Here is a 27277-nt window from a genome sequence, read left to right as displayed (position 1 = left end):
GCATGATGCCATACAGGAACAAACTGGGAACAGGTTTAGCTGATAGTGACGGATTCTCCCATTTTTTCAGACACTCTGTTTTGCAAGCATTTCAAACTTTTTTTCTTTTACCTCTTTTTTTTTTTTAGTCAAATGATTCAGAGTCCACCTTAATGCAGAAGTTAAAAAAAAAATCATGGTAGGAAGCTGGTAAGAGTGATTTCTTTGAGAGATTAAGTAACAAACTGCATTTGCTTAATAAAAACATATGCCAGTTCTTTAATAAAGTGACAGATGTCTACTCTGAAATTTAGCTTTAGGACTGACCGTCAAAAGAGAGAGAAACAGAGAGTTAGCTAACACTTGCAACCAAGACATGCATTTGTGTCTGAAAAGAGAATATTGCACTAAGAGAAGAACCCTGAAAGCTTTCAATGTTTCCTTCACTGACCTAAAAAAGTAACTAACCATTTTCTATAAGCAGTAGCAAACCTGGCTTGGTCCACATCCCTACAAGTTGATAATACTTTATCAACAAACCGGTATTCCATTTCTGGACCAAGAGAGTCCTGCACAGGAGCACGCTTCAGGCGTTTTGTTTCTTGGGTATAACCTTGTTTGCTGCTGGATTCATTCAAACCATCAACATCCATAGCTTGTGCCATGTGACTTGTTGCAGGACTGTGGTGGGAATTATTCAGACTTTCATCACTGCTGTCCACAGATGATACAGATGTATTCACAAGAGGAAGTTTGTTGCTTAAGTGCTGCTGAAGGTAGAATACACACCTTCTTCAAAGGAAAAGAAAAGAAGAAAAGAAAAAAAGAAAGTCATGCACTGAAAATAACCTGCTGCTACTGAACTACTGCAATTCATTTGCCATCCCACCAGACTTCCCTCACAGACACGAAATCTGCTTCTCTGTGCACACTGTACTAGAAAGGTCTCCATCTTTGGCAAATCTCCTGTTACCTAGTCAGGAACCTGCACCCAGCTAGTAAAGCAAACATTTTCTGCACCCAATCATCTGTTGACATTTTGTTCATTGTGTGTTGTTTAAACATTTAAAGTGTGAGGAGGCTCATTACCAGCATCTTGTGTCTCTTGCACAAATTACAGGGACAAGTGGAGCTTACACCGCAAGATATTTAAGCCAAATCAAATTTCCCACATAACAGCTCTGATTATGCTCTTGAACATTTTCCAAATGTTTAATACATAGTATTTTAAAAATCTTTTATTGAGTGGTACTTCCTAAAACCAAAACAATTTGTTTGGAAATACCATGTGAAGAATCATCCACAAATCAGAAGGAAACTCTTTTGATCAAGTCCTCTTACCTATGACACCACAAGGTTTCATGCCCTGGGTAATTATCAATCAGTTCACTGCAGAGTTCCATCTCTTCATCTAAACAGCCAGGGAGATCCACACTTTGCTCCTCTGCACAGGCAGCTTCTGTCCCTGCACTCTCTTCCTCCTTCTGAAGGCTAGGGTTTTGTTCATTAACCACTTGCTTTTGTACCAGTATGTTTTTGTCAGTCACCGTTCTGCATATCAAGGAATTGAGCAAGAACTGGCGGTAATGAAATCCACTATGGTCCGAGACATGCATGGATACCCAATATTTAGTGGATGAAAGTTCATCAAGGAGAACCTGAAACAAAATGCAGGCACAGTTATCAACCAGTATAGTGGAGGAACTTACCACTACTGCTTCTGCATTAAGGTAATCTCTTCTTTGGGGATTTCAGCCATTGTGGTAATGGTTTAAGAATACCCAGGAAAAAGAACTATCACTGAGCCTTTTGTACTATGTGCTGAAAAGCATCTTGGCATTCCTGCAGAAAACAAATTAATACTTCTTCCAAACTGTGAAAAGGTTTTTCAGAAACCTACCCACAAGCTGAGTGGAAAAAAAACCCAAACCACTTCTGATACGAAATAAGCAGTGGTTTAAGAATCTCAAAATGGTTAGCAATAAATACTATTTAGAGGAGGCACAAACTACACTGCTATTAGCTTTAAGAATTTTACTTTTTAACCAGTGGATTGTGGTGTCAGAAGGTAGGTGAGTTGCTTAAAAAGAAAAAACCCAAACTTGATTTGCACCTTGATTTTCCATGAGAGAAAATCAACCATAACATTATGTAGCTGGTGAAATATAAAAGTATGTGTCCATAATCAGGTTCCTTGATTTTACTACTGAAGAACTCCTAGAAAGGCGTTCATAACAACTCTGGTAAATACTTAAATTGCCAACTGTAGCTCTGTTTTTAACACTTCTGGCTCCTGTGAATTGTCTCTTGATTCTGAGTGCTTTTAAAATTCAAAATTCATTTCTGGAGAGAAATGCAAGTTTGGCTCCCAGACAAAGCTTTCACTATGCTTTGCTTTCTCTGTTAGAGCCACTGGTTTGGTTCTTTTCACAGGCCTTAACCTCTTTTCTCACACTGCTTCTCCTCCAGAGCTTTAACTATCCAAAGAGTTTAAAACTACTCTCTTCATTTACTTCTAAAGACTTTTGGAAGTAATCTTAATAGTCTTACGGTATACTCTTGCTTTTAACCTCTTCTCCTAAGCTACCTACATCACTTAACAAGACCAGCTGATGCAAAACAACTTTCATAGGTAGAAGTCCTTCTTTTAGATATTGCAGCACAAAAGCCACAGCCTCCCATAAAGAAAATCATGGAAACACACAACACTAGGTATATAGCTTGTTTGGGGGGCATTTGTTCTAAAAGAAATTGGAGCAAATACAATGTAAACAGCGTCTTCTGTCTAGATAATCATGTTTTTCTAAATCTTGCCAAAAGATACCACCATCACCTTCCTTTTAGAGATCAGCAAACTGAAGTGCAGTATTAAGTAACAGCTCACACACAACATTCTTAAGGGGGCTAAAACTCCATGTCCAGATCTGCACTTTAAATCATAAGATCAACTTTTCCTTCCTTTCTTCATAGAATTGAGCTTAGTATTTTAAACTTTTGAACTTCAAAATTTATAAGTCTATCAAGAACAACATAAGGCTCAGAAAAATCAGATCAGCCTTTATTCAGCTGTAATTGATACTATACACATTTATGCTCAACTGAGACCTTGGAAGAATCCAATTATTTATCTGAAATATTTATAAGCTACAAATTTACAGGGGAACATCTTAATTATGCATTTTAATTCCCTGTACAAAGGGAACAAAATTATTTCCAGCATTACTCCTTACCTGAACCAGAACACCTCTTTTAAAAAAGCAACACAGAAGATTGCCATGAAAATATCTTCACATCTACAAAAAACAGCCTCCTACCTAGGAACCTCAGAGTACCAGCTGAAAATGCTTCTAACAACTGGAAGTAAAAGAAAAAGCCAGCTAATGCCTGAATTCCAAGAGGTTCTTTCTTAGAAAGCCAGCTTTCTTCATTTCCATCTCTATCAGTACAAGCCCTTTGCCACTGTTCTGTGAAGAAAGATGAAACTATATGAAAATTCCTCCCTCCCCACTCTTGACAACCTCTTTTCTACCTCTGGTGGTGAGCTGACTACCATGGAACTGGCAGCCTCTCCCAGAACATGACGTGTGCTCAGTGACCTTCGTCTCAACCTCTGGGTCTGCACTCCTCTTACACCCTCCTCCTGACCATGTGCTTGCTTGTTTTAGAGCACTTTTCCAACTGTAAACTGCAGACCTGAACTTCCTCCCTGGTCTGGGACATTGGGGAAATGCAAAGGAACTGGGGAAATATCCTTTTAAGGATAAGCAAATAAATAATATAGCATTCACATAAACTAGCACTTTTGAAGACCCTGTCATCTAAGAAAAAGCTAAGGCGTTACTGGCTACAAGAAAAACCACTTTCTGTCTCATGAACATGTTGTCTTCTGGGCATCACACAAGAGAAGTGGTGCCTCATGACAATTACCCCACTACTTGTTTGCTTGCTTGTTTTACTGTAGGATCTGATTAGCCAATCTCCATATTATGAAATTGAGTATTTCAATCTAAAGAAAACAAAAAAGTCAGTCAACCCTTGCTGAACTACACCCTATTTTTCTATCTGCATGGTTTCACTGAAGCAACATGATGTGTATGAATTTTAAGACTATATTCCTCTCTATCCCAGTTCCCTAATTATACACCCACCTTTTAGTAGGTATCTGGAGCCCATGACCTAACCCCAATAACTGACTGTACAGTCACGTGAGAAAGCTGGAAAATCAGGCTTTCCATGGCAAGTACTCCAATACCAGAATTATTAGATTAGCTTCAAACTATCTATTCTTGACAAATCCTTGATTTATATTAATGAACACTCTTAAACACTATGTAAACCTGCTAATGCCATTCAAATTCTGCAGCTAGAACAAACTGAAATTTCTATATTGAAAGAAGATAATGTTTTTGACTATCTAGTGTAAAAAAGAAGGAACACCTATATCTTTTGAGTAAATTTTCCCACTGGGCCAAATTTTTTTTCTCTAGCATTTTAAATCTTTTTCCCAGAGCTTGAGCTGAGATTCAGTCTGCAGTAGCATTAGGATTATCAAACCAAAGGGAAAAGAATAACCAAAATCCTATTACACGGCCTACCTCTTGAAATCCTCCAAAGCAGATCAACAGCTTTGTTAATGATAAACTTATTTTGAGAAGTCATATTTAAATGATAATACAACATACAAATTATGTTTCTGGGCCTCTGCTTCCTTGTACACTTCAAACTACAGGCAAAGTTTGTATTACAGCAGAAATACAGCCCTAAATAATACAGGTACTCCTTAATTGCAGGCAACCTTGCAAGACCTCAATGGCCATAGAATCAGTGACGACTGTTTTATCTGTCAATTTTTCAGCATGATTCTAGTCTTGCATCTTGTTGAAATTTATCATACTTTTCAGATATTCAAACAAAGAAATTGCTGAAGGTGTTACATGAGACATAAAGCAAGTAAAAAACCTCTAAAGAATGGAAAAGCCAAGGCAAAGCTGGACAGGACTTGGTAAGAGGTGCAAAAAATAACAAGAAGGGACTGTGTAAGTACACAGGTCACAAAAAAAGATCAAGGAGAGTGTATGCTCCTTAATAAACAAGAATTGGTGGCAACTAACATGGAAAAGGATGAAGTACCGAGTTTGCTGTCTCAGTCTTCACTGGCAGTCAGGCCTCCCTCCCAATTCTCTCTAGTCCCTGATTTTCTAGACTCTTGTGTGGGGAAGCAAACTCCCTCCCACTATAAGCAAAGAGCAGGTTCAGAACCGCTTGAGGAAGCTGAACAGCTGCAGGTCTATGGCATCTGAAGATCCACATTACAGAGTTCCGAGATAACTGGCTCATGTTGCCAACCCACTGTCCACTGTATCTGAAGTCACGGCGGTTAGGGGAAGTCCCCAGTGACTGGAAAAAGAGAAACACTGCTCCCATTTTTAAAAAGGGCAGAAAGGAAGACCTGGGGAACTGGAGACCAGTAAACCCCACCTGTGTGGTTGGCAAGATCATGGAGCAGATCCTTCCAGAAGACATGCTAAGGCACCTACGAGACATGGAGGCGACACAAGGCAGCCGGCAAGTGTGCCTGACCCATCTGGTGGCCTTCTATGACAGAGTGACAGCAATGGTCAACAAGAGAAGACTAACAGATGTCATCAATCTAGATGTGGAAGGCATTCAATATGGGTTCCACATGACATCCTTATCTCCAAATTTGAGACAGATGGATTTGATGGAAGGTGCATTCAGTGGGTAAGGAACTGGCTGGATGGATGCAGCTGGAGAGGAGGGGTCAACAGCTCTGTGTCCAGGTGGAGACTGGTGATGATCCCCTCAGAGCTCTATCTTGAGACTGCTCCACTGCCCCCTCCAAGGAAGTATTCAGTACTGGGCTGGATAGGGTCCTGAGCAACCTGATCTAATGAGTGGCATCCTTGCACACTGCTGGTGGTTGGAATGAGACAGAGATCCCTCCCAAGCCAAACAATTCTGTGATTCTATGAACCTGCACATTTTTGTGAAAGTCTGTAATGCCTGCTTTTTCCTTGTTCTCCTTCTTATTTGCCTTTTTCCTTGCATCATATCTTGCAACTAAACACTGTATAATTCTGCCTCTTAAAGTTACCTAGACAAATTTTATCACAAGTTTCTTGCCGTCTTTTATGCTCCACACTTTTCCCTAATTTTCCTGTATCCCAAACACCTTCTACTAGGCCCCCTGATGAGGTGCATTGGTGCTGTCCTGAAAAAAACCTAGAGCCAACACAGATACTTCCCAACAGGTTTAATACATTGGTGGAGGGACAACAGCACCAGTGAAATTTTGCCAGAGGTAACAGAGACCACATGGACAACTCTAGACAAAAGTATCACCTCCATAGTCTTCATTCTAAAAAAAGTAGATCAGTAGGGGAATTGGGATGGTAGGCCAACTGAATAGACTTTGGAATGGTCAAATGAATTTAAAATACTTCCTTCACAGGCATGTTTGTGATTTGTCACAAAATGCACTCACAACTGACAATGAATAAATTCACCAAAATAATTCCAGTTCTGCAGAGAGTTATTTCTATTACAATGTAATTATTTTTCTTTAATTAAATCAGTAAGGAATAGCAAGTGCAAAAAGCACTCAAGGTGTAATCCTGATCCTCAGACTACTGTTACCAGCATAATGGACACAGAGCTGTTTAGAACTTGTTTTAAGGCATAAAATGACTTGAATTTTCTTTAACAGTGCTAACTCCCTTCACCTTTTAATAAGCTCTTGAAGATATTAAAGTTCCTGTTTTCTGTAAATATAGACCTCCAACCCTAACTTCTAACCTCCAATCTCGCTGAATCCTGCAATTCTTCTGAGTTTTCTGAAAACTACCTTTTCATATACACTTGCTAGGCAGATGAGTCCAAATTCTACCCTGTCTCTGAAATGGGCATAAAAATAATGGCTACATTGTCTCAACAATGTCCAAATTACTACCTTATAACCCTATGTGCCAAAATGCAGAAGCTGCTGTTAAAAGTGAGTGATGTGTCACTGTATCAACCTAATACTCAAAAAATTCACCTAACCACTGAGAAAACATGGTATTACAAAACTGCCTAGACCATGTCACATTAACTAATTTAATTTGCTGCACATCTTGAGAAAACATTCAACACTGCATTAAGTGTCCCTGAAATAGTTAAATCAGGTCCCAGTGTAAATGCTGTCAAAAAAATACTGCTATAGCTGAAAAAATTAGTTACAAGCACTACTATGCCTTCTCCAAAATTCTTGCTGTCTTTACTTGGTCCTTCAAAATTCTGAAACCACATGTAAGCTGAGTAAGGGCATTGAAACACTGATATCACATTATCAATTTAATATCTGTTATGCATTACCTTTTTCCTCAACTATGAATTTCAAGACTAGTGCTGGAAGAATTACTTAGAGTTCCCCATTCCTTACTTCGGCTCACATAGTCCCTCCTATACTCTTCCCACACATATGTTAGCACCAAGTACTAAGAGAGAAACAGAACTTTCTATACAGGCAAGAAAAATGTGTTAGTTCTGCTGAGCAGAACTTGCTTACATTGGCAAGAAAAATGCAAAACATACTCAACTGCAAGATTTTGTCCCCTTTCTTAAAACATTCTTAGCTACCTGTGGTAGCTTCACTTGATACTCTTCATTCAGGTTATATAGTCTGCTTTGCAAACCAGTATTTGGGTTTTTTTGAGGAGAAAATTTAAGCATTTATTCACTATTGTATTATACCTTGACAGTGAGCTTTGCCAAATGCTGTAAAACCCAGATGCGATGGGACCAGGCATTGTAGTTGCTTGGATATCTCCCAGCAGCTTCAGAGCAGACATTCATTTCCTCCTGCACCAGTCGGTGAATCCTCTCCACAGGTGCTGCTCCCAGGTTTCCTTTAGTTGCATGACTGGGCAAGGAGTTTTCCTGAATTAGTTGTTGCAGCACCCATCGTCTGGTTAAACGATGTAAAGCGTTAATGGTGAGAGCGCAGTTTTAAGAGAAAAAGATGGTTTTTCATGTGCATAAATCAAACCTCTCCAATATTTCTACTCTCTGAACTATACTCTAGCTAGGTAATGAGTGAGCAGTAAACAACCATCTGAATGCTTGCCATGCTATAAACTATGACACGATCATCACACTCCCAACACAGCTGCACCAGTTTGCTCACTCTAAGTGATCACAGCTACTTACACAGCATTACAAAATAAACCAGAAGGAAATAGCAAATTTGTGAAAGAGTGCAAGCAGCGTGTGCATGAAATTTCTAACTCGCTCCTCTTTCAAAGTCTTGCACAGCACTAAAAATGGAGTAGCCAAAGCAAGACAGAAAGAAGTGATTTAATAAAAAATTAACTCTGCTTATATATATACATATATACACTCTGCTTATATATATGCTTATATACAGATGCTTAATACATCTGTAAAAGATACTAAGCAGTACTGCACACTGCAATTCAAACTGGTTTCTGTACACCACCAGCAGTAGCAAAGCCCAAAAGTCTTGTGGTTTCAAGGGCTATAGGTATAAACAAAACAAAGTTTCTGCTGATGATTACACATACTTGATTTCATATATCTGAGATAAGCATAGATTCCTATGGTTCTGGTTTTTTATTTTGCTTTGGACAAAATTTTAGTGGTATTTTTAGAGGCAATCTCAATGCTGCATCTGCAGCCCCAGCACAAAAGGGTTCTACAAAAACAGATTATAGATGTGTAAATTTCCACAGAGCAGCCCATGTCAATGGAATTGCTATGGTCCCGTGTGGAATGCTCTGGAGAGACTGACATCCCCTGGTGTGCAACACAGAAGTTATCCTGTTTGGTCCTGGCTCACATTGGTTCCAAAACCAATGAATTGCTACTTTCAAAGGTGTCAAAATTTCTTTTAACTCCAAGTTAAAAGAAATCAATAAACAAAATAAAAGTAAGAAATTAACTTTTTTGAAAGAGAGAATTCTATTTTGCAAGCCATATACAAATTTATTTATCTACATATATATAGGTATATAAAAATATGTAAGTTAACTATGTATTAAAAAAATTGTTAACTCATCTGCTTTTTCTTTCATTTGAACACATTCACAATATGCTTGTTCACTTGTGAGTTTTATCTACATTGTATCTTTTTCACTCAGTTATCAAAAAAAGAACAAAGTATTCCAAGACAATATTAAAGATAATTTATAAGAATGCAAATTTAAACTGACTGTTTCTCAGCATAAAGTTACAAGCAGTGTATGAACACTTTCTTCCTACACACCGTTTGTTCTAAATAAAGATGTACAGCTAAGCAAACCATTCTCTGTTGTATAACAGTATTTTATGAAATGTGGTAATTTTGAAGAATTAACTTTTAATTTTTAAAAATATCTTCGATCCAAACATCACCTTTTGTATTTTTTTTTGTTTCAGTCCACAGCTATGCAAGAAATAGAAAACTCAAAAATAGTCTAGGCAAAAAAAACTCAATAAGCATGTCACTCTTGAAAAAAGATATATATTATTTCATTAACACCAACATCTGAGTAAAACCATAAAGACAAAATTTTTCAACTCTGTAATTATTTCAGTTTGTTAGAACAAGCATGCTTTATAAGCCAAGGAAATCTGAAAAATTACACATGCAGGAGAGAGTGAAAAAATACAGACTTCATCGTCTCTGTGGCTGCATCATCAAAAAACCCATAAAATTAAATTAGAGCTACTTTCTAGGCAGCGCAATCATAACCTCAGAAGATTTAAAATATATTTCTGGAATCTGTTGAATATCATGGTATTATTTGTTTTTCTTTTTTTTTTGTCTTCTTCTATTTCCTGCATTAATTTTACTCCCATTAATTTGGAGTCACTTTCACTTTTGCATGTTACTATTGCTCTTACAATTCCTGGAATGACTCCAAACAAACAAAGGATTGTTAAGTGACAAAGGCACAATCAATAGATATACTGACTGTATATGCACAAGATATATTTGAAACCCCAAAATATAAACCAGGAGGTCATGTGACAAAATAAATGACAGATATTTGACATCTTCAGTGAGTGTATCTCCCATGCATAAGAAAAAACAATTTGGTTATGTTTTACTGAATTTATTCACAGCCCCATTATAAGTTTTTGCATCTTCTGCCTGAGATTTAATACCATGGGGGAACAGGAAACCCAAAATTAATCATTATCCTGATGCAGAGAAGTATTTTTGCAAATCTTATTTCCTAACATGTATCAATCAGGGTCAGTATATCCAAATCCAAGCCAAACATTTGTGCAATCATCCTTAAATACACTTTTCTGATGTAGGCACGTAAGAGGAAGAAAAACAAATTATGACACTATCAAAATACTCCTAATTTAGATTTGCATGAAAATTATAGTCAGAATTTTTTATTATTTCTAAAATGTAAATAAATATAAAGAACCTAACATTCTGACTTATTTGATAAAAAACATATTGATCATCATAATGATATGGATGGCATCAGGTTCAGAAGTATTAACATGCAAAAAAAATCCAATTTTTCTGGTGTTAGTTACCATGTAGAAAAGGTAAACTACAACAAACTGCAAGTATATTATAACTACATACTTTTGCTTCAAAACCATCAAGCAGCACAAGTCAGTAGCATGAGGATGATGAAAAGAAGCTGAACGTCAAAATTAAAATTCGATGCTGCAGAAATTCATTGTTGTTGCTGTATCAATGAAACACCTTGGAATATTCCAGGCATTGCTCACTAGGTTTACCTTGAGACTTTTAAGTTCATGCACGCACTGACAAACAAGAGTTTACCAACAACTTCCACTTCCAAAAATTCCCATATAGTCAGTAAGTTTTATGTTTTTTATAGAGTATGAAGTCTCTATTGCAGTATCAACTTTACAGCTGCCCTACTGCTGGACATGTTAAACACAAACATTGCAAACTGCTTCCTAATGTGATACATTTAAATCTCTTTAGGGCTGTCTATAAAAGGTTGACATAGCTTTTTATTTGGAGCAATGGATCTATGCTTCACTTGGCTCTGCTACAGGCATTTTATGGTCGGTCATGACTGAGATGGTTAGCTTTGTGAACCTGAGTAACTCTGGAGTTAAGCTTTCCAAACATGTGATTTGTTATTTTAATATCCAGTAGATGTGACTGAATGATTTCATTTAAGTTAGAAATTATAAAAATAAATTCACCAAACCAATAAGACCAGTATTGAAATGGAAAAGAACCCAGGTTTATTTACAAAGGTTGGCTTTAACATAATCTTCACTTTCTGAAATATAGACAAACAATACAGTAGTAAATCTGAGGGAAAGGAGAAACCTACAGTACTCAAAAAGTTAAAATTGATGGACTCCGAATTTTCACATTGAGGATTTCAGGTGCTGCAAGACATGATAAATGTCTAAGGAAATATACCCCCCCTCCAAAGTTTACTTCAAAAGCGTGCAGCAGAAAAAGTACACATTATTTCAATTCTAAGTGTAGAAAATAGACAGGTAGCTTTAAAAGCCAAAGCACAGTATTCTGCAATCACTGGTTCAAAGAATCTGATATCTAGATCCTCCTGCATCTATGATTCTCCTTAACCCAAGAACAGGAAATAAAAAAACCCTAGGAAAATTGTTTCAGGAGTCAATAGAAGGCAAAGGAAACCAACCTATGAATCCATGTTTCTGGACTCTTTGGAAACTTGGTTAACGCCAGTTTTCCAAGATGCAAATCTTTAAGTGGATTTAAAGTGCCAGACAGTATTAATTCTTTCCTACAAAAGATAAAATAAATTTGTGTGAATAAAAGTAGTAACCTTAAAACAGAACACAAATCCCAATAACAAACTGCATGGCATTTCTTTTGTATCATAACAGAACTTCACTGTCAAACTACAAGAGTTTAAAAACTCTCTAGTGCTTTAATCCATTCTACTATATATACATATGTACTATACATATGTGCAGAAAGAACTTTATTTTAATCTGAAGTCATACAATCTGTTAGTTCTCAAACCTACCCAGAAATTACTGAAATTATAGGGTTACATATATGAACAAACATCCCTTCTTCAAATTAAGCCCTTAGATCATGTGTACATCTGGAAATACTCTTACATATAGCACTCCTCCACACCTTTAGTTTTGAAATACCGTTCAAGATACAGTGTCAAGGTTGCTGTTGCCTAAATTTATGAGAAAAAGGAAAATATTCTCTGTGTGTAGAATGTTTTACAAACTTAACAAAAAGGCTGCAATTGCTCAGTTTACTTAAATGTAAAACAATCTTTGGTTTAAAAAAATTGAAAATTTGCCCTGACGAAACTTAATGTTCATCCAACACAACCCTTACAAGAATACCTCCTATAGACAGAGCAAAATGAAAATCTGTACTTGGCCTTCTCACCTTCTTTGCACAGAATTCCCTACCCCTCACCCTCTTCTTTCTAGCTCTGTAACTCTTATTGCCTGTCCTGAGCATGTTTGTAGATATCACCCCATCACTGGTTACTCCAAGGGCATTAGTCTTCATACCCTATTCTCCAATCTAGTAGGTGGCAGCTTTGAAGTAAAGTTACAGTAAATTCCGAAGATAGAATCTGCAGAAAGAAAACACACATTTCCCAGAACCTGCAGAAGTCACAACTAAAAACTGAGAGTGCAAGAAGCAGAAGAAATTTTGGCATGGGTTTGGGTTTTGGTTTTTCTAATAATTTCTGGTTCATGGTAATGATAGGCATGGCACAAGTAAGTGAGGAGCAGATGATCAACTCTCTGAACAAAAAACCCCAGTGGGAGGGGAGGAAATATTTTCTGGAAAGATCTGCTATCAAATAAGAAGGCAAAACTCCTCTGCAGTCTGATGCAGAAAACATAATGTTGTCCTAAAGTTATGGCCCAAGTCTCACAAACAAATTGATATATTTCCTTTCTGTCAGTACATATTTTCTGTCTGAGTTGGTAATTTTTAGTAGGAAACTGACTCCATCTGGTACTTTGGCTTTGTGTTGCTGTAATTGAACTTCGAACCACAGTCAGAAGCTAATGGTTGCCACACTAACAGTGAGCAAATATTATTTAAAATTGAAGCAGAGTAGGGAATGTATAAATCCTTAAGCAAGTTTTGCTTCTGATAGCTACTGGAGCACCTGTTTTTATCTCAACCAAGTTCCAGCATGCTTTCAGATGGTTTTTAACAGTTCAGATATACTGACCAGAAGTGGCAGACTGATCAGACCATTCTGTTCTAATGCTCTCAAATTTGGAAAGCAGACAAAATAAATATTCAGGGTCAGCACTAGAGCAGGTGGAACAACTGCTTCGTTACTGCAATGCAAAGGTGACATTTTGGTAAAAATTACTTACCACACAGACACAATGAAAATACAGCTTTTAAATCAGTGTGATACTTAAAACAAATGTATGTACATTTTTTAACAAAGATTTAGATTACCAAGCCACCTACCTCCCAAAATCTGAACTTTCAGTGAAGTAAGTGTTCTTTCTGTATCAAAACATAGACTCTAACTAAGCAGCTTCACACTTATACACTCTTAAACTTCCTCTTTTGCAAAGTTGAGGAACAGTACAGACAAGATCCACCTTCACTGCTGTAGTAGAAAAGCTGCTTTTAGATGTAATGATGTTTAAATGAGAGGTTCTCCCATTCACAGAGGACTGCAAGCATTAGTATGACTGAAGTACCATACACTCCCACATAAACCTCTTCTGAGCTCTTTCAGCTAACATCCAACTTGGGATATATAATTTCTAGCTTACTTTCTTGCTGTGTGGATCATAGATAATGTTTCAGTCTTAAGGATTATAGCTCCCATAAAAGATAATCTGGAGTAATTTTTACTTGCCTTACGCTAACACTTTCAAAGTCATTTATATCTGAAAGCAAAATGTGACTTTTCAGAGCATCTTGTTACCTAATGTCTTTTCATCAATTGTACATGCCAGGAAGTATAACAGGAAGAACAAAGGTATTTATAAAAATTCCTTTACAATCACTTCCATACAAATTTTGGTCATTTTAACTTGCAAGACTTTTCAACTTCTAAAAACACAAGCTAACTGAATTTAGGATTAACAACTGGAGAGATCTCTTATGCCATTCAGTAAAACAGGGGTTTCTCTCTCAGTTCCTAGGAAGTGACACATCTATTCTTTAGCAAGTCCTTCTCTGCCACATAATTACCTCTTGCTCAGGGTCTCAGGGTTTCGGTTATAGTCCCTGGTCTTCTGTCACTTTCCAGTCACTTCTAATTTAAATAAATAAATAAACAACAGATGTATGTGGTAGGCATATTTCAACTGTTCAGAATAGCTACAAAGTAAAGGCAGAGCACCTAGTCCTAGTCGGCCTAGATAATATGTCTAAAGTTCTGTGTTCTCCTGTGCTTCATTAATCAGATACAACTTTCTAAGATTGTCAGCTGAGCTGAAATGCCCACTTGTCTTCCACAACACCATTCAAGTCTTCTGACATGGCTCTGCCAAGTCCTGTGTCCTTTCCTAGGAAAGGATTTCCTTTTCTCTCTCTTCCTGTATCTTCAAGTTCAGTGCTACTGAGTCAACCACTGTCTCTGAAGCTTTCAGTAGAATTCAATGTATGAAAAAGAGATTATCCCAGCCTACAACGAATAAGTCAATAAATTACAAGAATGTGTGCAGGGCTGCTATTCAGTAAACAACTAGAATACTTTTTAATTTTAAGGCTACTTAGGAGTCTATAATGCTTTTTTTCCCCTCAAAATAAAACAGCGAATGTACAATGCAAGATGAATGTATGTAGAATGTATGTAGAATGCAAGATGAACCTGGCAAGACAAAGACTGTCTGAGCAACAAGAAACCAATCATCCCACAACAGATCCATCATGTTCTGCAAGCAGAGTGCAAGTCTCATACAATTAGTTCTCAGCTTGGAGTACCTCAGGATAAGGATTTATTACCAGCATCTGCACAGAACACAATCAGTCCTCTACTCTGTGACTTTTTACACCACACATCTGGCTAGCCTGATCTGTAATTTCAAAGAGAAGCTGAAATATATGTCAACATAACAAAAGTGCCTCCCCTTCAAAAGAGCAAACTCCCAGCAGAAGCCTAGAACAATGAAGGGTCAGATTCAGCAAAGTAGTTCCCCTGCTAGAATGGGCTTGCTGGTAACCTCCACAGATACTGACTGGCTTGTGTAACAAGATCTCTCTGGATGCTAAACAGAGCTTCAAAGACAGACTGACTGGTAGATCACTAGTCAACAATTCGGGGAGTAATGCCCACTTCTGTAGTAATTTGTATGTTTTTGTAAATGATAATCATCAGAAAAGAGAAAACAATCCTCATCCATATTCCTTACCATTTTTAATTCCACTTACAACTTTGAACTACTTTCCTCATGCACATAAAAGCGAACACTTTCAGTTGTCAGGCACAAAAAAGCCTGACTGATAAGGATGAATGCATGTGCAATAAAAAAAATTCCACAAAACATAAACGAAAAATCAATTATAAGTACCATAAAATGAGATTACTGTAGCAGCTCTAGTACTTATACAAGTTCCTAATTCCATTTTAACTTCACAGCTACTCAAGTTAGACATTTTCATGACACTAAACCCTTTGCTATCACATTCATCCCCTTTTTTAGACCTGAGAGACAGAAAGAACACAGCAGAATCCTTCAGAACTGTATCAGCAGTGAAAGAAGAAAAAAGAAAAAGCTGAATTTGTCATAAGTAGGGCTGACAAACAGACACAGCATCAGAAGTGCACTGTAACTACAGAAGTCCTGTTTTTCATTAATGCACTCCTAGAGACCATCACAATTTTGCCAGCCCTCCAGCCCTCCTGAAACTAGAGCTTTTATAGACTGCCTCCAGTCTTACCTTGGCAGCAGAAAGAGAATATTCCTCCAACTCTGAAATTTACAAAACAGCTGTAAGATTACAAAAGTGTAAGGAATTGTTGTTTCTGCACCTCCTGAAGAGCAAGGAGGTAAATTCCTCCTCCTCCTCCATTATGACTCCTGGACAAGTTCTGAAGGTTGACCAATGATGAAGCTATGCTAAACTCAACAGGTACAAGAAAGTAGAGGGAAGGGGGGAAATGCGTTTGAAATAAAGGGTAGACACCTTCTCCCCCTCTCTTGCAGTGTATCTACTGAGCTTGATAGCCTGCACTGGGAGTGGCAGCAAACTGAGATGGAATCTCAAAAGAACTCAAAGAGAGGTAAAAATGAGAACAGTGAATACACACAGCAGACATCAGCTGAGCACTACCCTCATTAACTGCAGGAGGAAAGAGGAATGGTAGTTCAGTGGGTCTTATACACCCTGAAAATGTGGTGCAAAGATGCCTTCATATGCAGCACTGTAATCATCAGCCTTCAATTAAGAAAAACACAACCAAAAAAAAAAAAACCCACCAAACCAACCCTCCCCAAAAACAAAAACAAAAAAACCCCAAACCAAACAAAAAACAAACAAAAATAAAAAAAACCAAACAAAACCCCCCAAACAAACAAACCAAAGAAGGGCTGTCTCAAACTATCTGCAACATATAGGAAAGAAGAGATTTTTAACATTCCTTCAAGCACTTCATAGTTGACAAGTTCTTGCTGCGTCACTAACAACCACTTGAAACAAAGCTTTCAGCTGACTCATGTAAGGCCTGGGCCTTTTGATGGCATTTTCTGCGTGCAACATACCTCACATTCCAAGCAGTGGTGAAGTCGGGGTTCAGCAGTAGCAGGGTACACGTGATATCTATCAGCTCTAAAACGATGGAACAAGAGACATTAAGATTAGCAATGATTTGCACACAGCACTGAGCCCTCTGCAGTCCCTTACTCCCTCTCATTCCTCAAAGTCTTCCTGCTATGGGCTGCCATCCTCTGTAAAATATTGCTCTTATTCCAGAAATGAGAGAGCATTAATTAATTAATAGTTAATTTAAGAGGGAGCAAGATCTGCCATATCCTCCCTTTTCATTATTTAAAATAATGAACTGAGTATGCCCTGAGCAAGGAAAAATCATAATATAAAATCCTCGAGTATTCAGTGATTTTAACTACACACACTATATACAAGAAGCAGAGAATTCTTCAAAGAAAATCCAAAGATTTTTAAATACTACAGAAAACAAAAATATACCCTACTATTTTAGAACAAGTCTGAGCTGCAGATGGCTGCCATATATCATAATGTTACAAAAAATACATACACTATAAAAAACCTGTAGCTAAAAAATGAAACACCACAGCTATGAATGAGGATTACAAAAGAACTCCCTATTAAACTGTACAGAAAACACTTTAAATACATTGTTAAGTGCCTCAGACTGAAGTTTTAAGACTAATTCAATAAAAAACCCAAAGCAAAAATGAAAACATTTGCTTGCATCCCTGCATTTAAGCACTGTATACCGCAGATTTATGTATTATACTTATTTTTAACTATGTCATAAAAACTGAATGTGACTATACAACCTTTTACTGTAAATTAAATTTGGCTACATCCTCTCCTAATCACCCTGAATTTAACATACTAATTAGATCATACTTCAGGTGATTTCCAGCAAATAAGAGGTACTTCATTCATTGAAGGAAAAAGAAAAGGATGGTATCTCATGGAAACAGATCTCTGGTTAGTGCAGTCAATATGACTGCAAAATGAATGAACTGTTTAGAAATTCCATAGTAACAATACACAAATTAATTCAAAATGCAAAGGGACTTGGCTTCAGGTATCTTTGAAACAAGAGTCAATACCTAAGTAGGTCTAAAAGTGAAATACCTTCATATATTACTGTGTGTCTGATTGATGATTTATGTCCAACAAAGAAATTTAGTGTTTTCCATTATGTTCTTCATTATGAGGAACATGCTAAGCCACCATATAATGCAAGGGGTAATGGAGGGGGCATGGTGGGGAATTCTTTGGTGTACTGTGACTTTACACTAAGCTATAATGTTTTGAAAAGTGTCTCAAGGAAAGAACTTAAATTTCTATTTTCACAAGTTAAATCTCCCTTTGCTGCCAAGGAATAAATATTTTTCATACACGCAAAGCTTCTTTCTAATTTGCTGCCTGAATGTACAAATATTATTCCTTGGTTTACCCAATTCCTGAACCAGCAAAGTATTTCAACACCCATTTAATTTTATGCAGCTGACTATCCCAATTCAAATAACCAGGATTACTCACATACACAAAATCAAACATACATAAAATTAAACATCTGCTAAGTGTTTTGTGGCTACTGTTTCAATTTTACATTCAGAAATCAGTTTTGAACATTTACAAAAACATAATTTTTATAAGGAGGTAAAGTTAAAATTGTGAGCTATGATTGTTTTATGTACATTTTCCATTTTACCTGCAACAATGGTTTTGGCAATTATTAGGTACTAGCACTGCATGCGTTATAGGCACATCAAGCAATAGTTTATTATAGCCTATTTCAGTTTTTTGAATACTTCTCAGAAAAGCCTTTCAAAGTCTCCTTAGAACAACACAGCTTGTTTATACATGATTTCCAGTTAATATGACCGTTCTGGTAATCTCAAAGGTCTGTAATAGCACCCAATCAAGTTCAACTTAAACAGAACTTGTTTGCATTTTGTCCATTTTTCCATCACAGAGGTTCACTTCATCGTGAGTATTATCAAAGGAAAGATGCAGATAAAAGCAAAATCTCCAAGCAGAATCCAGTTCTTTCATATCGATATTCTTTGATGTAACTAATGAAGATTTATGAAGTGTGGATTCTGAGCCAAAGATGTGAAATGATACAATTTAGTAACGTCTATGCCATTTTTCAATAGAAAAATGGCTCAATTTATTAACCTCTGAGCCCCTTTTTATTAGGAAGTCCTATGACAGATCTGGTACACAATGATAGTACTTGCCAACTATTCCCCTGTGTCAGTAACAAAACCCAGAATCTTTTATTTACAATTTAAAATTACTTTCTACTAGATACATTTCAGGCAATCTATTGCATTATAGGTGCTCACACTGAACACGTCCTTTTGCATATTAAGGTCTCCCTAACTGCAAAAGGACAAATAAAACAATATGGTTTTAGCACACCTTTAAATATGGCTGTATCCAGATTTTTAGATATTCTGTGAGTAGTTTGTAACACAAAACCACCTTGACATAACATATATAGTATGCATGCATAAATTGAAAAAAAATATTGGAGAAAAGATAAAAACATATTGTAAAATTGGGATTTCTAAACTCAAATAATAGCAGGGGGAGCAGTCATGACTCTGGATTCCAAGAATCCAAAAGAAACTATAACTAAACATCTGTGTCACTAACCTATCAATGAATGACTATAAAAGACCTCCTTCTTCCACGATCCTGTCAGAAAAAATGCCAGACACTTGAATCAGCACCCTGTTGTTCTCCTCTGTTCTATTTTAAATGGTTTACAGTGACTCAAAACGGAAGAGGTGAGTAGAGACTACATCTGCAATCACCACTTATAACAAGCTTCAACAGAATATACAATTGAGTTCTGAAGAAGTAATAAACAAATCTATTTCTTTACTAGATGCAAAAGACAGCAACTACCCTGACAAATTCCAGGCATGCACCTTCATCTACAAAAGCAATCTGGCGCAAAATTCTTGAGAATACTTAAGAGAATACCATAACATCTCTTGACAGAATATACATACTTATAACACCTTAGAGATGAGTCTCTAAGCCCACCTGGGAAAGACTTCCGCCTTAATTCTCTCCACCACTGCAGTTCAGTTTCTGCTCAAACCTTTTATCAAATGTGAAACTCAATTATGTTAAAACATACTAAACTCCTTTACAAATAGGGTTTTAACATGAAGGACCCGACTGTGTTTTACAGTGGTTACAGAAAACCTCAGCAGTCATGAAAATGCTGTAGATACCTCTTCTCACACATGTAAATGAAGAGACAAAACAGAATTGAGTTTCACTTTTGAAATAAAGCCAAGCAGGCACTAGTTTAAAATGCATGCTACTGCAGTATTCACTGACAGAGTTTTCTGAGCTGCATTTTGAGAGGAAGGGCTGTGCATGAAGCTTGTTTCCTTCAGCTTTGAGGGAAGCAGAGGCCTGCAAACACCATCCCTGTGGCATCAGCAGGTGTGACAGCATCACAACAAAGCACCTGCACAGGTGTGACTGGAGCAGGGCACCAGCACACAGGTAATGGCTACTAGCTGTCTTCAGACACCCAAAAACGTGACATAAATGTCAATGCTTGTAGTTTGCCTTGAACAAGAAGTCACACCTGTTCATAATTCTTTATTTTGAATTTTTTTAAAGAACACATACAAAAGAATTTTTCATGCAAGTTAAGCTAAAAACCAAACCAAAACAAAGAGATGAGAAAGGAAATAAAACTTTACAATTACCAAGCTGTAGGCACTAATAATTTCTGGTACCTCTGCATCTGAAACACACTGCACTCATTTCTTACAGTAGATATATACGTCACCACATTTTCCTTTTGACTCAGGAAAACAGGAGAAAATTCCTTCTGCATCAACTAACATCACTTCCTCAAATAATTCACTGAAGTTGTCTGTCTCTAACCTTTCCAGTTTGGGCAAGAGAGAAAGAAACTTTTTTTTCAAATGAAAATAAACTCGTTTAAGTTAAGATGCACAATTCAAAGCCTGCTCCCCTCAGTAACCACCATTTTTTCCACAACAGGTTAAACTGGCATTAGGAAGGGTAAATGACCCAGACAAAGGCATTGAGTGCACTCTCAGTCAGTTTGGGGATTATGCCACTGTGGGTGGGAGTGATCTACTGGAGGGCAGGAAGGCTCAGCAGGGGGATCTCGACAAGCTGGATCGATGAGCCAAGGCCACTTGTATGAGGTTCTGACTGGTCCTGCCCCTGGGTCACAGCAATGCCATGCAATACCCAGGCTTGCGGGAAAGATGCTTAGTGGAAAAGAACCCAGGGGTGCTGGCCAGAACCAGCTGAACATGAGCCAGCAATGTCCCCAGGTGGTCAAGAAGGCCAAGGGCATCCTGGCTTGGATCACAATAGTGTGGCCAGCAGGATCACATCAGTGACCATCTCCATGTACTCACTGAGACATCAAGGTGCTGCAGTGAGCCCAGAGAAGGGCAACTGGGGCACAAGTCTTATAAAGAGGAGCTAAGGGAGCTGGAGGTGTTTAGCCTGGAGAAAAGGGGGCTTGGGAGAACCTTACTGTTCTCCAAAACTACATATAAAGGAGACTGTAGCCAGTTGAGTGTCATTCTCTCTTCACAGGCAACAAACAACAGGACAAGAGAAATGGTCTCAGGCTACACCAGGAGAGGTTTAGGTTGGATATGAGGAAAAATTTCCTCACTGAAAGCGTTGCCAGAATTGAAACAGGCCATCCAGGAAATGGCATCGTCACCATCCCTAGAGGTATTTTCGAAGACATGTACACACAGCACTTAGGAACATGGTTCAGTGCTCAACTTGGCAGTGTCAGGTTTATGGGTGGACTCAGATCTTAAAGCTCTTTTCCAAACTAAATTATTTTACGATAAATAAAAAATGTGCACTAAAAATCACGTAATATACTCTTCTCCAACTCAGAACTTACCATCCTTGTTCAGCCACTGCTTTCTCTGTCTGTAGAGGAGAAGTTTATTGTGGACATACGGCAAAAGAAACTTCACACACCAGCTCTCCACACCAAGCTTGTTTTCTACCAGGACAATAGGGCTCCGGTTATATCTGGCTTCAGGGCAGGGTATTAATCCAATTTCATCTCTTAAAAACAGAGAGAAATATAATTAAGCTTATTTCTAGTAGGTGACAATTATTTTTCTCAATATGGAAATGCAATGGTTGGCAATGCTTGCCAACCAAACATTCCATCATCTTTTTTCTTTGTCTTTGCTGAAACTGTAATTTGAATAGTTTTATTTGATTTTCACGAAGATCCTAAATGATGAAAGCCCCATTTTTTCTGTTTTTAGACTATCATCCAAGCAGTTTAACTCTGCAGAATCAAGACAAGCACCCTGGTTTTCTAATAAATATGTGACAGAGCTGTAACTGCTGCTTCAGCAAGACAAACAGAACATGCTAACTAGTACAGGCGCCTGACTGATCAAATGCTACCCAGGTGTGCCCAGCAGCAGCGTGACCAAGTGCTCTGACACTAAGGATCACACAGAGGAATATGCTCACTTCCATATGTCCCATTTTTCATTGTCCTGTGCAAGGCAGTATGATCAACGGGGGGAAGATTTGAGACACAGAGACCAGTCTGATTAGATGACAACTCTGTAGGAGAAATGTAAGCCTTTAAAATAACAGCGACAAACACGAGCATTGGTACCAGCACACAAAGCAGAAGAGACTCATCTGTTCAGTTTCAATGGGCCATACCATATTTTACTTTTTGTCAGGTTTTTCTAGCATGCTGAATAGCAGCTTTGGCAGCTTCTTAGAAATAAACACAGCTCATCAAGGATTCACATTTGTTTAGGCATAAGGCAACATTATTTTATTTCAATTATGCATCATTTCTCCAACAATTCCCACATTCAATAGAAAAAATTGTTGCTAAAAAGGGAAATCCTCAGATCTCACTCAGGACAAAAAAGATTTCTTGTGAAGTCAGAAAACAAATTCTCTATCTTAAGTCTTCTTAATACAAGATTTACAGATACACAGCAAGTGTCAGCTCCTAAACCTCAACTCAATTATCTTAAATAAAATTTATTACTGGGTACTCTGAGCGTGCTGATTTAGTTCTGTGTCCTCACTGGACTATTACTGAGATAATCAAAAGTGACACAGTGCACTTGTTTAAGAATGTATTTGCCTATTCAGAAAACCGATTTGATCTTCTGTACATCACAACATATATCACAAGCCACAAAAAACAAAGGTAAGGTGAACTCAAGGTAAAACACTGGCAAATCACATGGCTCTGTCTTCAAATACACTCAGGTCCCTTTTGCTTTCCCAGTCAGCTGAGAAGAGAGAGAAGAAAAAAGCATCCTCCTACCCCACTAAGAGCAAGAAATGAGTATCAAAGCAAGATCCTTATCTGTGCTGCTCTATTTAACACAAGCTAAGCTCTTCAAGAAGCAAGATTAAACCTAAAATGTCATTCCAGTCTGCTTCTTTCAACACAGTATGTTAATAGCCTGAAGTCTGTACGTACCACTGGGTCTTTCTTTTATGAATACTAAAAGTCCTTGGTAAAACGTTGCCTGGCCTTGCATACAGGGACATTAAAGTCTCCAAAAGCAAGGAAGATGCAGTCAGGCACTACTAGTCTAATTAACTCTGTGAATTACCATAAGAACTCACCATCTGTAACTCACAAACAGTATACCAAAGGTAAACAGCAAGGAGAGAGGAAAAACTCACAAAATAAACATCCACACCTTTACTTATTACCAAATGCAAAAAGTCTGACTTGGGTGAGCTAAGTTTCACAACACTGCTTTGAACATGCCAAAATGACAGACAGACACAGTTTGCACAAAGCTGACAAGTGGGTAGGTGTACAAGCAGCCATTGACAAGGGTCAATACATGATGGAAAAGAGGCAAGTATGGGACAAAAGCATGGGAAGTCAACAGCAACATCATGCATGTAGCAGATTCCTTATTTTCAGTGAAGCTATGCAGTTCCCATGTAAAATAATTCAAACCTGGATCTGTAACACGTTGAATTCAGGATACCACCTGTCAGGAACTGCAGCTGGCCAGCAGCAGACGACAAGATGAGATGCATGGAAAGACCCAGCCAGCACAGCTACAGCCTGGTGCTCCTGAGGCACAGAGGCAGCACAGCAAGGGCCCACAGCCTACACAGGCCTGAAGAGTCCCATTTCAAGTAGTTTCAACCACTTCAGAAACCTAGCAGACATGACTGTCACTTTTTCTACTTTGAGGGATAAAGTAGCAGCAGCTTGTGCTTTTTCACTAGCAGCATGTCACAGTACATCAATCTCAGCACACACAACTCTTGCAGCCTACTTTCATGTCTGAGATTGCATCTCTGAAAGGAAATTGCAATAGCAGCAAATTCTTAAAAAACATCATCTCTAAGTTTGCTACCAATAAAGCATTTTGGCAGAGGAGTGGGAACTATGAAAAAATCAGAACATTCATTCATAAATACTGGCCCTTTACAGCACATTCTGCTTCACATCCTGAAAATGAAGCTTCAAGGCAAAATGCAGCCTTTTTTTAAACAGCATCCATATGCTGCATTTTAAAACCTGGCCGCCCACCCAAATTGCTTACTACATTTAGAGAAACATGAGGGTATTCACTGTAATCTTCTCTTGTTTAGCAAAGGGATAAATTAGGTGACATAAAATTTTCCTATTCAATCGTTTAGTTTATCACTTTCTGGAACAGCTTAACAGGCCACTACCTCAGAGACTGCAGTTTCCAGCTGACACAAATACACCTCACTTAAATTAGGAAGTTGTTATTCATTATGTGCTACCTTATTTGCTGTAACCAACATGGAGCGTGCACATGGGTTGAAAGATTTTTCCCTGGTTTGTGTCTTAAAGGCTGGGGAAATACATTCTGGGAAAGAGAAGTATGGGAGGCACTTAAAACAGGGTCTCAAGGCTGGTCAACAACACTGAAAAATAAAACAGACCATCAGGCCCCCAGACTTCTGGATAAATCTGATTCTCACAACCAATTACTGTGGTTTGCATTTTCATAGTCATTCTGTCTTCCTCAAAACAACACACAATGAAATGACTAGCACTTCTACCAACAGATATGGATTTGAAGGTGGGATTTACCACACTGCTCTGTTTGTGCAAAGGTGCAATTCAGGAGGCTTCTATCCTAAGCTTTATTCCCACCAGCGCCAGAGCTCTGTTCCCGGCAGACAGAGAGCCCGCTGCCTCCTGCGGGGCTCGGCAGGGCTGGCCCACCCGCGGGCAGGCTCAGCCCCAGCCCGACTGCGCGATGAGTTTAACACTGCCAAACACCGAGTTCAGAGAGAGGTCACTAGCGACTTTTCTTTGAAAATATATCCATCGCTTCCAGACCGCGGAGCCCTCGCTGGTTCCCATGACGCGGTGCGTTTTACCAGAGGGGCGCTTGTGGCCGCCGGGCTGCGGCCGCGGCCGGACCGGTCTCCAGGTCCAGGCTCCCGGAGCGAGCCAGGAAAAGCCGCGGCAGCAGGAGAGTACCGAGGACAGGGACACGGCGCCCTGCCCCACGGAGGCACGGGTGCCACCGCAGCTGCCCGGAGCCGGCCCTCCCGCTCGGAGGAGACCCGGCTGGTCCCCGCGGCCGCTCACGGCGTGACCTTGGGCCCGGGCCCGGCCCCAGCCCCGGCCGGCACCGCCGGGACCCGCGCCCCGCCCGCCGGCGGCCGCGGAGCGCGCACGGGCCGGAGCGCGGGCAGTGCTCCCTCCGCGCCGCCCAGCCGCGGCCGCACTCACATGTGTGGGTTCCGCTGGAAGGCGTTGCGGATGTCCTTCACGACCCGCTGCACCAGCACCGCCACCTCCTCCGGCGACTCGGCCATGTTCCCGCAGGCGGCGGCGGGAGCGCTTCCGGGGCAGCGCGGCCGTGGCGGGCGCGGGGCGGTGCCGGGGCGCGGCCGGCGGGGACGGGCGGGAGCGGCGCCCGGTCCTTCTGACGTGGGATTATCGCTCCCTGTGATTGCTATGTCGGCAGTCGCGTAGGCCGCGTAGCTTTAAAAGATAAGCACCATGTGCATAGCTTCTCTTGACTCCCAGGAGACATGGGAGCGCTGGTCTGCAAGGTGGAATGCGAAGAGGCGATTCTAATTCTGGACCGTAACTTATGTATTTGCTTGTCATTAGAAATTAATATATTTACAAAGCATTAACCGTGCGTAGTTGATTTGTTTCTAATTTGGAAGCTTGCAATGTCATCATAATCTGCTTCATGATTGCCTTCCCCCCGCCCCCCCCCCCCCCCCAGAGGCCTGGTAGACCCTTCCATATATTCTCCTTAAAAATACAAAATAATAATAATGAAATGGCCTACGGGACATTTTATAGGGCCTTCTTAATAGCACATATGTTTAGTGGAAGAATTTAGACTAAATAATGCTGGCTTCAGGGAATTGTGTTACATGTTTATGCTGTTCCAGATTTTCATGCGCTTCGTAGAATGTATAGACGCTGTATTTATGATGTGTGGTGTCTAAAATCGTTGAAGCAAACAGATACATTCTGGATGTCAAATAAGCAAGAATACAAATATGAGGAAAGGTGTTGAAACACTTGATGAATATTGGGAGGTATTTTTAGCTGAAAAATACAAGCTGTTTTTTCAAAATAGCTTAGGTTTCTGGGTTCAGCATAACCCTGAATTTTTAATTTATGCCTATTTGCCTTACTGGAAAGGACTAAGTTTTATGTGATGGACAGTATACCTTTTCTGACTCGTTGCCTTCTCACTTTGTCCTGTGCAATTTGTTCGTGTAAAGGTTTGAATCACATTTGTGAAAAGCACCAAATTGAAGTTCAGTCTGGGAATACAGTGACTGAAATAGTTCTAGCTATGAGGTTGGTTTGGGTTGAGTTTTTTTTGTAATTCTGTTAAGAGGTTTTGGTGAATTAGACCTAAATGAAACAATTTTCAGATGTCATTAATCATGACAAAAATACTCTCTGGATTAAAAGTCTAATTTTTGTGTTTGTGATGTGTTGGGGTTTTGGTGGGTTTTTTTGGTTTTAGTATTGAGTACAAGTTAAAATCAACCATAACAATGCAAAGTTCTTAAAGTACTGAAAATTGACAGAAAACTACTAATGTACTAAAAAGTTGCAAAAGTAGTTATTTAGAATTGTGCAATCAACTGACAATATACTGTCTGACTTCATGCATACCTTGAAGAAGAGGACTGAATATTAAATTGCTATTCTTGTTTAAATGTCATAAGAAAATTTATTTAATTTGTACATCTTAACAATTATATACATTGTCAAAGCTTGTAATGTGGGCATTGGTGTTACTATTGTGCATGATACTTTATTGTAGCTTTATGCAGTGATTATTGAATGTCACCCAAGAATGCTTACGTGCTGTAATTTTGTGGAAATGATAATAATTTATTTCAGAAAACACTCTTCTGTTACATTTGGCATAGGGCATAAACTGTGGAAAATACACTGTAGTTAAATAGTCAGGAATTATCTCTCTGTCACGCACAGAAAACACATTTCCCTGAATTATCCATTCCCATGTGATCTGGGGCAGTCTCAAAAGTGTTGGAAACTATGTGTATGAGGATTTCTTC

General features: G+C 38.8%; 1 protein-coding gene across 1 annotated transcript; it reads right to left on the bottom strand.

Moving 5' to 3' along the window:
• Nucleotides 1-195: 195 nt before the first annotated feature.
• PTAR1 (protein prenyltransferase alpha subunit repeat containing 1) lies at nt 196-25536 on the bottom strand. The gene is made up of 7 exons (XM_066569396.1): nt 25446-25536; nt 21603-21772; nt 16702-16768; nt 11655-11759; nt 7732-7945; nt 1321-1637; nt 196-771 (listed from the first exon to the last, which is right to left on the bottom strand). Exons 1-7 carry the CDS (start codon nt 25529-25531, stop codon nt 423-425), a joined length of 1308 nt encoding a protein of 435 aa, XP_066425493.1. The 5' UTR covers nt 25532-25536; the 3' UTR covers nt 196-422.
• Nucleotides 25537-27277: the final 1741 nt, after the last annotated feature.

This window comes from Molothrus aeneus, chromosome Z, assembly GCF_037042795.1.
Source record: "Molothrus aeneus isolate 106 chromosome Z, BPBGC_Maene_1.0, whole genome shotgun sequence".
NCBI lineage: Eukaryota > Metazoa > Chordata > Aves > Passeriformes > Icteridae > Molothrus > Molothrus aeneus.
Note: the sequence above shows the minus strand (reverse complement) of the source record. Positions and strands in the feature narration are given on the sequence as shown.

What these genes read in the sequence shown, in the direction of transcription:
- PTAR1 (XM_066569396.1), bottom strand. Translation starts at nt 25,531, where the DNA reads ATGGCCGAGTCGCCGGAGGAGGTGGCGGTGCTGGTGCAGCGGGTCGTG. An exon ending in TTCCAGCGGAACCCACACAT is followed by an intron (nt 21,773 to 25,445) that starts GTGAGTGCGGCC and finishes TCTGTTTTTAAG; the next exon opens with AGATGAAATTGGATTAATAC. An exon ending in GAAACCTTGTGGTGTCATAG is followed by an intron (nt 772 to 1,320) that starts GTAAGAGGACTT and finishes TTTCCTTTGAAG; the next exon opens with AAGGTGTGTATTCTACCTTC.